We start from the raw sequence: 14,750 nt of genomic DNA on the forward strand, positions 1-14,750 counted from the left end.
GTTTTCTATTTGTTTCCTAGAGAAAAAACACAAAACGAGTTCCAAGCTTTCGTAAGTTATTGAGAACTAGTAAAATAAAACTCGACAACAAACTAAAGAATAAACAATATAAGCAGCAGAGTGCTGCTAAGAAGTATCGAAAAGAACAAAAGAAGCTAAGGCAGGCTGTCAGAGATGCTGTCTGTAGAAAACCTGTTCCACTGGAGGAATACAAGAAAAAACAAGTTGGTAAGTGTTTGCTTGTTATGAGCAGTGAATTTATCAACCTCTCAGACTTTTTCTTTGTAGGGGAAGGCAAAGGTACGAGGGTTACTAATATCCTGCTACTTTATGTTGTAAAGTTGTTTCAAAAAATTTAATTTAGGGTTCGCAAATAATTGCTCTTTTGGTTAAAGAAACAAAGTTATGAAAAACACAAACTGTAGCCGTTCTGGCAACAAGATCTGACAGATGGAGGTGGTAAAACCCTGTTTGCTATAATCAGCATTGTATGTTTCAATAAAGGTGCAGTTTTCTGGGATAAATTTTTTTGGCCCAATGTATGTGAAGATTGATGAGCTCAAGGTTGAAGTGAGGTCTAAAATGACCTGACAGATGTAGGCAGGGTAGGTTTTCAAGTTTAAATATATGTATGGGATATTAATCTGTATACGTTGTCTTCTAAAAGCTGAAAAACGAGAGGAAGAAGAGGAGGAAGATGCTCTTCCACTGGATATGATGGATGAGGATGACTTGAAATTAATGGAAGATCTGGCTCAAAAAGCATCATTTTTAACCAGAGATCTTTCTTCTAAGTGAGTATTGTTGTGATGTCTACTTTTCACAGTAATTTAGCTTTGTGCGGTTAATATGTAACATAATGCATTTATCAGGAGGTCACTTTCAGTCAATTGTTTCTTTGGAGTTCCAGTTTAGCCTTTTCTTAGTGTGTCAGGGTAGTCTGTATTAATGTCTATCAGTACATTCACCTGCCCTCTCCGACCTTCAGGATACTCTTTCTGCACAGTGTTCACTCCTGTGAGGTCCCTAACTGTGAGAGAAGTAGCATTCCTCAAACTCAGAAAAATGCTTTATTCTATATGGAGTGTTTATTTTTCAGAGTATTCAGGTCCTTCCCTGGGCTTTCAGCCACTGTATGTTACATACTGCTTTGCAAATTGAAAAAAATGCTCTGGAGGTCATGTCTGTTAAAACATACAACACAACACACATAGAAAAAATTCCTTTCCAGTTTTCTGGTACAAAGTGTTAGGAAGAATTCACAGTGAAAATCAGCAAAGGATGGTGCTAAAAGTGGTACAATTAGAAGTCTTTAAAAATATACTTCTACAAAGTAGTCTAGTTAGATGACTGTTTAAAATTGCTAACTTGCCTTTTTGATGAGTGGGAAGAGACCCTGGATACCTAGCCTCTATAAGGTGCTTTGAATTTTCTCTGTAAATTTCCGTTTTCCTTAGTTATGAAACAGTTTTTCCAGACGGAACATTGAAACGAGCAAAATTGATTGTTCACCGTTTTTATGAAAAAAGAGGGAGTGTATCTTCTAGCTTTTTTTTGCCAATCTGTGGCAAATTAATTTGTTAATGCTGATTGTAGTTATTAATAATGTAGACTAGTTTCTAAGGAAATTAATAAGGCTGTGCTGACATCTTTATGGTTGCCATTTTGCCTCTTTCTATTTTACTTACTCTTTTTCAAAAATTCTAATATTTGGGCCTGAAATAATGTTCTATAAGGGTGCTGGCCCTTACCTGGATTCATCTGATCTGCTCACTGTTGCCTTACTTTGAATGGCCCCTTAATCCCTTGCTGCTACGTTAGCGGAAGCAGTGCCATCTCAAAACCAGCCAGCACTACAGTTTCCAGGTGTCCTTTATAGCACAGAATTTCCTGTGTTTTTGCAGCAGGTGTATTTTTTGCATGCTCGGTTGATCAGTCACAGATGTGCAGAGGTCCTGTGCTCATTGCGTAGCGTTTGGGCACGTATGAATGTTTGATCTGCACAGGAACAGCAAAGCTGATGCGCTGTGCAGGGCAACTGTGTCATGCGTGCTCTGTAGACTCACTGTGGTATGAAGTTAATTCACATACGTGTGATTTTCCTTTCTGAAGCCAAGCAGTCGCTCAGCCCAGGGCTTCCAGAGTTCTTCAAATGTGCCTAGCTGAAACTCTGCATCTTACAAGATCAAAAGCAGATGTTCCTGTTATAGGACAGGGGAAGGGAAGAGCATGTGATCACATGGCTCACTTCCACAGCGTGATTCTTCATCCCTGGCCTTTGGGTTATTAATAAGGAAAACAGATAACACGCTTCAGAGATGTGCCTGTACTGCAAGTGGTTACACCTTTTACTTAGATTTTTCTATAAATTCATTTAATTAAATCGATGTAAGCATTTTGCTTGCATGTTTACATTCATGTACAATCATTTCAAAACTCACCAAATAACTTGTATGACCTGCTAGATTAACTAAATTCTCATTTTTCTTTGCTCATATCACATTTATGTTTCCTTTAAAAAGGAGATAGGAAGCAGTTTTTTGTCCTGATATCAAAGATCCTATGTGGATCCACATAAACACTGATTGAGAGAGTGGTGACTGGTTCTGTCATGGTCAACGCACTGAAATATTCCACGTAATAAGATCAACCATCATTTGTTTTTCTAATTGTGAACACGTAATCCAGGTAATATACTGTCATATATGGTTCATGTCTAATTAGATGGTTAATTGATTTAGTTTGCCTTATATTGTTCAGTGAACCCGTTCACATCAAGAAACGAAAACATGAAAGCGTGATTGACAGATATGAGAAGATGCCTAGACGCATGCAGACTGAGCCAGAAAAAGAACTCATCCATCTGCTCCCCATCAAAGACAAAGGTGGCATTATTCCTCAAACCATGGAAAAGCCAGGTAAGACACAGATCCTGGAATCAGTGTAGTAACAAGGTCATCCAAGATGTATATTATGTATTCTTTTAAAATTCCAAAGCATTTATTACATGCTTGACACTAGAAACTCTATCTTTGCAGTTCTAAATGTTGCACAGGATGAAGAGGAGGAGGATACAGAAGAAATGGAGGTAGCAGAGGGTAATAAAACATCCTGTTTTTATTCTTTTTTCCAAATCACTGACGTAACTGAAGAGTACATTGCTGTTCTTTAAGGAAGTTTGTAATGGAAGTGCATTTTGTTTAGGGTGGTTTTGAATATGTTCAGTTTGTTGTGTTACTCCCAGAGTATAACAGTGAGTCAGATCTTTCCTTCTTACTGTTAGAATTCCAGGGAACAGAATTTTCACAGCTGGTTTCAGAATCACTCTCTCTTTGAGATTACTTTGATTTTTGTCTGGAATTGATGTTTTCTTCAACTTTACATCAGTTGTGTCATCTTTGCTATTGAGAAGGGAAATCTCAGTCTTAGTTAAGGAAAGTATGGTGTGGTTTTAGATTTGTTATTCTGAGAGAGTTTTGAAATGCAGTTCAGGACACAGGCTTACGGAGGTTTTTGAGTATATACTGCCTTTGATGTTTTTAACATCAAATATCAGAACACTAGGAAATGTAGACTTCAATTTTTGGTTTGCTATCTAGTGAGAGTCATATTCAAGTAACAGTCGTAGTTCTAACTCTGCCACTTATAGGTCAGAAGGGCATACTCGAGGCAAGTTAATCCTCAGAAAAGGCAAATAAATGACTTGTATTTTTAAAACAAGAAGTGGATGGTGAAAAATATGCTGCAAGTTGCAAGGCACTGCTGTCTCTTGGCACCACTGGAATAGTATGTTGATATATAATGTTAATACATTACCACTGTACCTAGGGAAAACCATTTTCAGATTCAAAATAGATTTGGTCCATTTCTTTTTGCAAGAATAAGATTTTGGGGTGCAGGAGAAAATTAAGCCCTGGCTTAATAGAAGGTCTAGCAAGGTAATTCTCCTTAAGCTGCTTTTACTATGGAACTGCATGTGGTATTGGTGTGTGGGGTTATCACAGTACCCTTTTGAAATGTAGTATCTAGAACTGTAGTTTGCAATATGGTATTTGTTAAGTGCTTTCCCCAGTGACCCTCCTCTGTAACCCTTACGCTTTGTGCTAGACTCCAATGAAGAACCCCTGCTTGTTCTCACTCCTGAGGAGATGGCTGCTCAAAGGAGAAGAAAGCTGCAAGAAAGGAAGATTCATATCGCTGCTTTAGCATCTGCCATTCTCTCTGACCCAGAAAGCAATGTGGGTAGTGTTTATTTGATGTGCATTTATGTGTGCTTGTATTGTGCAGTAAATCAATAAATGAAGTGACCAAATAATAGCAAAAGCAGCAAAATATGTCACTGGAACAAGCAAAAAAGATCAGTCTTGCACCCCCTCCCAGGCGATTCCAAGCAGTGAAACTGTTGCTTTTGCCAGAGGTTGGTACAGTGGTTTTGAATCCAGTGAAGATCCAGGCAACTGTATCTGCTCTGTTCAGAAGTAGTTGGTCTCTCTGTGAATACAAATGATGTTAGGAATAATATTGTCAGTACCTGCTGTTCAAACTACTTTGTTCCTGGGTATGACCCTTATTTAAGCTCTGATTTCAAGGTAACTGAAACATAATATTTTGGGATATGCTATTATTTTTCTATTATTCTGTGTAAGTTTGTAATGGCATGGTAGTTTGAACATTCCCAAAATATTTATTAATTTTGTTGGGTTATCTAATGTTTCTTGACTCATTATGCAGTGCTAAGTAGAGTCTGAGTAAATGCTGAGTTATTCGCTTTCCTATTATAGTATGAGGCATGTTTCTTGTGGCTAACTTTTGCTGTAGTGTGCATTATGCTTGTAAATTGGTTTGGAAGGTGATCTTCAGCTGACCTTGACTGCTTCTTTTCTCAACCAGATTAAAAAGTTGAAAGAATTGCGTGCCATGCTGATGGAGCAGGATCCTAATGTGGCTGTGATTGTTCGGAAGTTGGTCATGGTTTCTTTGATGGAGATATTCAAAGATATTGCTCCTTCTTACAAAATTCGGCCTCTGACTGAAGCAGAAAAGGCTACCAAGGTGAAATACCAAGTTTCTTTATAGAGTGTCATTAGTAGTTCAAATTGTTTTAAATTATGCCAAAAACTAATACTGATTTTTTTTAATAAATATTTACAGTTTGGAACAAAGGGTGAAAGTACTTGTGGAAATTTTGAAACTCTGACACTTTGGGGGGCAGAGGTTTTTGTTTTGAGCCTTTGATTCTTATATAGTTCCTTCAATAAGCAGGTGACGTGCTGGTGGTGACGGAGGGAAATAGTAGTATACAAAAGTAGTATCCCAAACCTGGGTGACTTTCACCGTAAACCTTGGAATAAGACAGTGTTTTGTTTCAGATTGAGGAAGCTGTAAAGAAAGCAAATTATGCAGCATTGTCACCTAACTGCCACAGATTTCTGTGTATGAGTTCAATAATATGCTGAAGAAACGTAGGATAACTTGTTTTTTGGAGCTTTTTATGACTTTAAAATAACATCTTGTGCCAAATTTCAGTTCAGTCCCTTTTAATGAAATAGGCCTAATTTGGAAAGGCCCTCTAAGCACAGAACATGTAAATAAGTGTTATTTTAATAATACATTTCTAGGAATGCCTGATTAGAAGAAAAAACATCTCAGATATCTGATATTCATTTAAAAACTTTTTTTTTTTTTTTTGCAATACTGGTTAATTTCAGTATTTAGATCTCCAAATAAAATTTCATTTGTATTATGTTTACAGGTTAAAAAAGAAACTCAGAAATTAAGAGAATTTGAAGAAGGCCTTGTGAGCCAGTACAAGTTTTACTTGGAAAATCTGGAACAGACAATTAAAGGTAAAGTCAACACTTTCCATTTTTTGCAGCAAAAGCAAAATTGTTTGCAACATCACAGTTTGCCTGCTGTGACTGAATGAATGTTGCTGCCTGAGCCTGTCTTTCATACTAGTACTGTTTCATATAAGTATGTAGCAAACTGCAAAAACTAAAAATATAAATGTGTAGAAGCTCTCCTACATTTTGCACAGTAATAACTAAGAATGTTATTTTGTGCAGATTGGAAACAAAGGAAGCTGAAGAAAAGTAATGTCATCTCATTAAAAGCATATAAAGGTCTAGCAGAGATTGCAGTGAAGTGTCTGTGTGAGCTGCTTGTGGCCTTACCCCACTTTAACTTCCACAATAACATCATTGTTCTGATTGTTCCGCTCATGAATGATACATCAAAAATGGTAAGCGATTTTCTGATCAGGAAAAGAGTTCTTGTTCTTCCTGAAAATAATTTATTTCAGAACTTTATCCCACAGTATCCTAATCATGTAGCCATATCTTTTCACTATTTCACAGGCTTTGTCCACTTAGTAAATACTGTCAATATGGTCATTAGCTATTGTCATGGACTTGACTTTACAGAAGAATTTGTTTCGATTCCCATTTCAGATTTCTGAACTGTGCTTTGAGGCAGTAAAAAAGCTCTTTAAACAAGACAAGCTGGGCTTTGCTTCACTTGGTGTAGTTAAGGTCATTTCTGGTCTTGTGAAGGGTAGAAATTATGATGTCAGACCTGAGGTAAGAGTCTTTCTGTTGTACTTCACAGTTTTTTTCTGTGGTTGGTTAAAAAAAATCTGAAAGTTAATGCAGGTGCTATCTATAGACACGCAGCATTTCATCGCTCTGACAGAACAGACAAGATTAGAAGTAGGCTGAGCCAGAGGGTTAAAAGGAGAGTATGGGGCTGGAGACAGAGACTGGGAAGAGGAGAGCGCATCGAGACGCAGACATGGGAGACCTGAAGTGAGACAGAGAAATGGAGGAAGGGATAGAAATGGACAGTGCTCGGAAAGGGACTGGGAGCAGAGATGAGCAATGGCGATGGAAAGGAACATGAAGGAAATTAGAATGGAATCCAGGAGTTCTTAGACTCTCCATTCCTCTGTTGTGGCTCATCTTTTCTTTATTTTATTTTACTATAGGTCTTAAAAGTATTTCTTCACTTAAGAATTAAGGAAGTAGAATTAAAAAAAGACTCTGAAGACATTGCACCAAAGAAAAAGTTCATGACTTACAAAGAGAAAAGAAAAAATCTTTCAAGAATGCAAAGAAAGGTATGACTTGTGCTTTCTCTTGCTCTATTTTAATGAGTTTAGGTAGCAAAGTGTTCTAGCAGTGACTGCACTTCCTTTGTTGCCATTGTTAGCTCTCAGCATCAGTAATCAGTGTTTGCACTGTACTCAGAGCATTCATGAGGTTCTGAAGGGAATTTAAGTGATCTTCCTAATTTTGTTCTCATCCTTGTGCTGTCTTTCTGGTGTTGATAATGCTTTCAATTGGTTGGTTTTGTTGGCTGCTGGGAAGGGGCATATCTAAGAAGCTGGTTATCCTGCAGCATCGCAAACTTTAAGCAACTCACTAAGATGGAAGATTTGTTTTCTAGTTGTGTTTGGAACCTGGATACCCAGGCTGGCTGAAAACATTTAATTTCCTGGAATGGCTGTTGTCTTAAAATCAATTGTATGTTTTCAGTGGAAGAAAGCAGAAGAGAAGCTGGAACGAGAACTCTTGGAAGCAGAAGCTTCAGAAAGTAAAGAAAAAAAACTGAAGCTGGTAAGTAATTTAGAATTTATTTTCCTATTTTTACAAGGCAGCAGTTTCTAGCCTTTTTGTTACCAAGCATCTCCCCTCCACCCCCAGTTAGCAGCATTCCATGCCTCTGGTTAACCATAGCAGCTTACATTTTACTTGTGCCGGAGGGATAGATTTTAGTAAACAGAACCCTCACATTGTATCCAGAAAACTCAACTTAGCCATGCCTATTTCCTTCTGTTCTCTGCACAAAAAGGTATTTGAATCCCCAGGCACATGCCCTCCAGGTGTCCTGTTCCTTGCTACATATGGTACTTTGTAATAGCTGTTACCAGTTTCTCAAAGGGACCTTTAGGCAGGGGAGGAGTGTGGCTACCTTGAACTGAGGGGAAGAGGGGCTGATTAGCTCAGACAGCGTGGGGGCACAGAGCAGGGGGCAGGACGACAGGGCTTGGGCTCTTCAGCACTGGAAGAGCAGAGATGGCGGTGGCAGACCGGATTTCGGAGGCCTGAGTGCAGGCTTGGACTGCAAGGAGGCACGGCAGCAGGGCCAGTGCTGTGGCTTTTGCTGTCTGTTCTCCTGTACTGCGCAGCTCTGCCAGCCCCCTGGAAAGGCACCCTGAAGCATGGAGGGACGGAAGATGCTGTGCTGCTCCCTTTCCTGAGGCTCCTCTCTCATGTCTCTTGCCCCACCAATAAGTGTGCTGCCCAGGAATCACTGGTGCTGGCCCTCAAAACTGTATCACTGTAGTTTAATGTGATAGTACAGTAGTACTAGGAATATTTTTAATTGTGTTTAAGTGAACTAGAAATGTCTGTTTTCCATGCTTACGTATTTTCTTTTCCTTTCTTTTCTTCAGCACACAGAGACTTTGAATATTGTATTTTTAACATACTTTAGAATCTTGAAGAAAGCTCAGAAGTCTCCGCTTTTGCCAGCCGTGCTGGAAGGCCTTGCAAAGTAAGAATTGAGTCCATGTTCTTTTGTGTGTATTAGAGAAGACATACAGTGCTAAAGGTTTTTTGGTTGTATCTTTTATAAGCAATGACAGAAGACTGTCTCTGATGAATTTGGTGAAATTCCTCTATTTCTATGCGGAAGTATTTCCCTACTTCTAAAAGCATTTCAATGTGAAGTGAAATTGCCAGGATAGAATTGTTGTGATGCAAACCCAGCAGGTGTGATGCAATTGCATTTTTTAAGTTTGATAGCTTAGTAGAGAAACTGAGCATGTCTCTAGTGCTATAGGGAAGCTGTGATAAGCAGTTGGAGGCTGAATTGTGTAACTATGGGAAGATGCAGATGTTCAGCATTTGATTTAGCTCCGCTTTTAAGGTTTGGACTTTGGCAAGTCAAAATATTTTGAACTGAGTTTGTAGATAATGCTTATAGCTAAAAATAAAAACCCCTCTGCTTCAAGGTTTGCCCATCTCATAAATGTGGAATTTTTTGATGACCTGTTGATTGTTCTTCATTCTCTCATTGCATCGGGGGTAAGTTGAACTTACTTTTCTTAGTTTTCTTAAAATGAAGTTCTTCTGAATGCTTATCAGTTTTGTATTCTCAGGGTTTAACCTATCGGGAGACTCTTCATTGCATTCTCAGTGCTTTCCACATACTTTCTGGTCAGGGTAAGAGCTCTTTAGAAACAAATTTTTGTTTAATATTGTCTGATAAATTAATGGAGTTAACCTGTTTATTTGGGATTATGTTAATAGGTGATGTTCTTAATATTGATCCGATGAAGTTCTACACACATCTTTATAAGACTCTGTTCAGCCTACATGCAGGTAACTTCAGATTTTTATTTTCAGTGTTTAACTAGATGATAATGTCTATTCTGCTTTTAGCATTAATACAGTGTTAATAAACTGCAGACGTGTTAAGATGCCTTTTATATTTGAGTTTTGAAAAGGGTAGCTATCTGTTTTAATCTGCTTTTTTCTCAAGATGCACATTGCACTACTGCAATACAGATACTAAAACTATTACTGCAGGATGTGGTAACAGTTTCTAATCATGTCATTTCTGTAAGGAACTCCTGGCATGTGATCTTGGAAAAGCACTTATCCTCTCTTCAGATTAATTTTTTTGACTTCTTAATAATTGGTTCTTTCATTGTCAATTTAAATCATTTTTTTCTGATTCTTTCTCTAATGGAGAAAAATCTCTAATTTTTCTATTTTAGTTTTTTAATGTCTAATTTAGATTGTTTTCTAAAATTAACATTTAAAATTTTTAATTTTTATAGTTCTGTTTTTTCAAATTTTCTAATCAAATTTTCCAGTAATAATTCTGAGGCTTAATAGTTTATGAAAAAGATACTTATAAAATTTAAAATTCACATAATTTGAATGGGTATCATAAATTTATATTGAAAAAGGAGGGAAGAAGGAGAAAAAACATTCTACAGTTCTGGGTAGGCTAAAGTAGATCTGTGCACAATATAACAATTTATAAAAGATGGAACAGTGGGTGTACTTAGGGTTAAAACACTATCTCTAATTTTTAGACATTTTTGATGTAATAAATATTTTCTTAGAAAGGAACTCAGAAGGAAAGATACATTGTTTCTGCTCAAAGCTGGACTAGTTTTACCAAAAAAGGTTGGGTGTTTCTACCTGTATCACATTAGTGCTGTGTTTAACATCTTACACTTTCATACTATTTCTCAGGTTCCAGTGTGCAGTCAACATGAACTGCAGAGTATTTTATTTATTCTTTGTATTAAATACCTGTTTTTGAGGTGGTACCAACGATGATATAGGGATTGTGCTCCAGTGCCTGGATGTCATGCTTGCCAAGCGGAGAAAGCAGGTTTCCCAGCAACGAGCTCTTGCTTTCATAAAGCGACTTTCTACACTTGGTCTCCATGTACTTCCAAACTCCAGCATTGGGATCTTGGCAACAAACAGGGTGTTAATGCACGTAAGTTCTACTTGCTGGAATTTTTAGCTTACTGGTTAAAGGTGACTGAATTTTTTGCCAAATTAATTTTTTTCAAAGTATTTTGAAGCATCTTAAACAGGAACGACTAAGAATCTTCTTAAATGCTGCTGAGACTGAATAAAATGGAATGAATCCTGGATTTAAGTTAACTGTTTTATAATTGGATGTGCAACAAAAGTAACTCAGTCCCTGTTTCCGTTGCAGACATTCCCAAAGATGGACCTCCTACTAGACAATGAATCTCAAGGCAGTGGAGTTTATCTCCCAGAACTAGATGAACCAGAGCACTGCAACGCTCAGAACACAGCTTTGTGGGAGCTTCATTTACTGCAGGTTGGTGACTAGCTGAGTGATTTGGGAAGGTCAGTAGTAAACATCTGCTAAGTGTTTTATATGGTTACACAAATAGAGAACCGAGATCTCCAGGCTTATGCATCAGTTCTAACCCACAGGAGCCTGCTACGTATTCCAACAAAGAGGAACAGCAGCACAATGGTGTAGGGAAGTGAGGGAGCTCAAAAGAGGATGTTACACATCCCCAGTAGTGATACTACCACCCGGGTCTCCCTGCAGGCTGCCTAACAGACTCATTTGGAGGCTTTTTCATCTGTTGAGTTCCCAGGCAGTCCAACCCTTCTCTGGGAACAACTTATACCCTGATTCCAGCGAGGGTCTGGGGTTTGGGGGGGACTTCCTCCACCCTTTCTCTCGCCTTCTGGCAGAAGGCGTCAGATTAACTGCAGAGTTACGCTCACAGCATGCCAGCTACTAGTGAATAGCTGTACGACCGGGTGTTCTTGTTCATTTAACCTTAGAAACTGACTGATTTTTGTGTGCTCAGCTTCTTTATCTAAAACAAATGCAGAACCTTCCATCTTACTGGAGTGGAAATAAATTGGAGAATCCATGGAAAAATATATCACCACTTATCCCTCACTCAACTGACTTTCTCCTTCCTTTCTTTCAGAGGCACTATCATCCAATAGTGCAGAAATTTGCAGCTCACCTTATTGTTGGAGCGCCAGCTGAAGGCTCAGGAGCTCTCTCACCTGACTTGAGCCGAAGGTGAGCTATCAAAGAGTTTTCATTTTAAAAACAGTGCTCTGGCAAAGTAGCAGTTGTTTACACTGTATTAAAGGAATCCCTAAAAATAGTTATCTATAAACTTAAAAGATTCTGTTCTTTTGAAACTCACTTTCTCTGTTCTTCTGCCAGTACAGAAAATTGGCTTTTTTTTTTTCTTCTTGTGAGGCTTGTTGCCAGGCTTTGACAAGGGTAAAAATCTCAGTGTGCAGTGTGCTTTCTTCCCACGGGAGCAAAATAGCTGGACTTCCCCAGTAGCAGCCCTGATCTGAATATGGATCAAGATTGTTGAACTGTGGCTGTCCTGTGTACACTGGAAACCAAGATGCAGCAGAAAGTCCAGAGTGTGTTAAAACATGAGAACAGCCATCCCGATTCAGATCAGGGATCTGTCTAACTCAGTATCCTGTCGTCAGTAGTGGCTGTAAGCAGATGCCTAGGCAAGAGCAAAAACAGGGCAAGCATGTAAGACAGTTCCTGTGAGCAGTGTCCTAGCCTCTGACTGGTTTCAGTCCAGGGGATTTCCTGAACCTGATGTCATGTTCTGTTTAGTAACTTTTCTCTTGTCTCCCATTTCTTCCTCTGTGCTCCTGCTGAGTATTAACCAGATACATTTTACTTGCTTTTACTTGTCTTGTTTCCCAGCGGCTAGTTTCCAGTCTTTTCCAGTTTATATTCATCACTCTGGGGGATCAGGGTAAATGGGGGAAAGAGGGTTGCTTTTGATTGGTGGTAATATTAAAGTGTATATTCTCATTTTGGAAATATATCTCATACCGTGTTTCTTTCACTGAGAAAACTGTGGTTATATTATAGACCTGCTACAGAACTTTTTGAGACATACAGCATGAAAGGAATGACTTTTAATCCTCCTGTTGCATCAGTAACACCCAGAAGAAAGGTACTGTCTCTCCTTGTCCTTTTTTAACATGTTATTGTGTACCAATACAGTCTGTATCATCTGCTGGCTCACTGTGCAGTGCCTGGGCATGAGCACACTTAGTTTGGCTTTCTGAATTTTGTACCTTCTCAGTTAAGTATTTTCTGCTGGCCTAAGATAGCACTGACTCTAAAAGAAGGAAGAAAAGCTATATGGATAGTTCCATCTCCCATAGCACCAGTTAATGTAGCAAGATGAATGTGGTGTCTAGTATTTTTCTCATCTTTTGGACTCTCCAGTGGCTCAGTGCAGATTTCTTGTCTCTTTTCCGTAATGATGAACTAATGTTTGTTTATAAAGCAATAATAAAAAGCCAGCTCTCTTTTCCCAGTGTTGGGAGTTGGCAAGACAGCTAAATTCCCAGAGCCTTTGGTTCAGTATGTAGAAGGACACTGATCCCCATTAGTGTCAGTTTATAGCTTTAAAGTGTAAATTTGAAGGGAACAAAGAGCTAATGTGGAAAGAGGAGAAGGAGGTGAACAGTTTTCACATCTTCAGCATTGGATGTGTTCCAGATGCCAACCCCCATTAAAGGTCCAGGGAGTGCTGTGCCCTTCAAAAAGTGATAATTAATTCTCTTTCTTCCTAATGAAAACATTGTAACCTATTAACCTCAGTAATGCTTCCAATTCATAACTCACTAATGTCAGTTAAGGCCTTGAGAGCACAGAGTTTTTCCATTATAGCGAAGCAGCTTCTGAAAATGTATTTGTACCGAATAATTCTGTCCTTTTGTAACAACTTCTAGACATGTCTGTCCTGCCAGGGTGTCACATTAGCAGTTCTGACAGAATGAGGCTGGGAACAGCAGATGGGAGAGACTCTCTACGGCTTGAACAAGGAAATGCATAAGCTCTTTAAGATACTGGAAACAAAGAAAGAGGAAGATAGGAGAGAAAGCAGTGACTTTAGGTGGTTGTAATGGCCATACCTAGGAAATTTACCCTGGGGCCCTGCTTGCTGTCTGGCTGTTCAGCTCTTTTAACAAACTTTGGCAGTATCCAGGTGTTGCTGTATATCTGTCCCACATTGACAGAAGCTCTGAATGGGAATTTGCTTTCCCTGTGCACCACTAAAGGGGAGGAGCTCATTCTTTCTGAGTGAGCTTGCATGAAGCACTTGCCCTTGTGTGTGCTAAGACTTGAACAGGGAGGTGTAAATCATGTGCGTGACCTTCCTTGCCTGAGTACCAGGTAAGAGTGGAGGGCTCCCTGCGCAAACACCTTCTACTCCCAGCATTGATGTTTTCACTAGCCTTTTGCTCACAGCTGCTTAGTTAGTTTTTGTAAGGTGTGTTGAACAGGAAGAAATGTGTAAGCTCCTTCAGAGCTGGGGGCTGTGGCTGTGTGTAATACAGAGAACAGTTTAAAACAAAACAGAAAATCTTTACAAAAACCAAGAGCTTCTGAAGGACTGTTGGACACATCGATTTGTTGCTATCCAAATGAAACTTACTCTTAGGCCTGATCTCAGTGGGCTGCCAGTTCCATAGATCTGCTCTAGCAGATGATGAAGGGCATGGGAGAGAAACAGGACTGCTACTTTGAGATGCTCATTGAAAACACATACATGTCTTGCTTGCTAATACAGCTACTCTTCTGTAATTTTCAGGATACATTCTCACAAACGGATTCATTTCTAAATGAAGAGCTACATGAACGGCTTCAACAACACATCAGTGAGACTGCTATTCACAAACCCTTGGATTTTGCTAAACACTTAAAGGAATCATCCCTCTCATAAATATTTCTATCACATTCAGTTGACTTAATTATGGAGAAAGAGTAGCTGAAAGAAATTTTCACTCATTAAAAGAATTCAAGTAGGATTTTGCTTGAAGATAGAAAAGCATTAAAAAAAAATAGCAGCAGGTTTCACACAGTTAAAACACCTCTCCATTTCACCACCTCGCCTGTGTTCTCCGGACTTGGGAACCACAATGAACAGTCACATCAGTAACTTAAAAAGATATGAAAACAGGTCATTTAAAAATTGTTTGCAACCACGTATTATAGTATAATACTTTCGTTTACAAACTTTCTTATTTTTCTAATAGAATATACACGTGTTTCTGAAAAAAATCACAGTTGTGTTGATAAATGAATATATTCTTTGAAATTTTTACGTAGTATTGAGTTCTTTGATGCTAAAATACCTGGAGATTTGCAGTACACATCATATTTTT

The 14,750-nt window shown here is 38.6% G+C and overlaps 1 protein-coding gene across 1 annotated transcript; it reads left to right on the forward strand.

Moving 5' to 3' along the window:
- Window positions 1–14,740, forward strand: NOC3L (NOC3 like DNA replication regulator). Its single transcript, XM_026066684.1, has 20 exons — window positions 1–228; window positions 668–794; window positions 2,761–2,918; window positions 3,039–3,098; window positions 4,108–4,238; window positions 4,891–5,052; window positions 5,753–5,846; window positions 6,066–6,241; window positions 6,450–6,578; window positions 6,983–7,114; window positions 7,533–7,613; window positions 8,453–8,553; window positions 9,014–9,086; window positions 9,161–9,224; window positions 9,312–9,383; window positions 10,340–10,521; window positions 10,747–10,875; window positions 11,510–11,607; window positions 12,442–12,526; window positions 14,177–14,740. Exons 2-20 carry the CDS (start codon window positions 715–717, stop codon window positions 14,306–14,308), a joined length of 2,139 nt encoding a protein of 712 aa, XP_025922469.1. The 5' UTR covers window positions 1–228; window positions 668–714; the 3' UTR covers window positions 14,309–14,740.
- Window positions 14,741–14,750: the final 10 nt, after the last annotated feature.

Source organism: Apteryx rowi, unplaced genomic scaffold (genome assembly GCF_003343035.1).
Source record: "Apteryx rowi isolate R43461 unplaced genomic scaffold, aptRow1 scaffold_246, whole genome shotgun sequence".
NCBI lineage: Eukaryota > Metazoa > Chordata > Aves > Apterygiformes > Apterygidae > Apteryx > Apteryx rowi.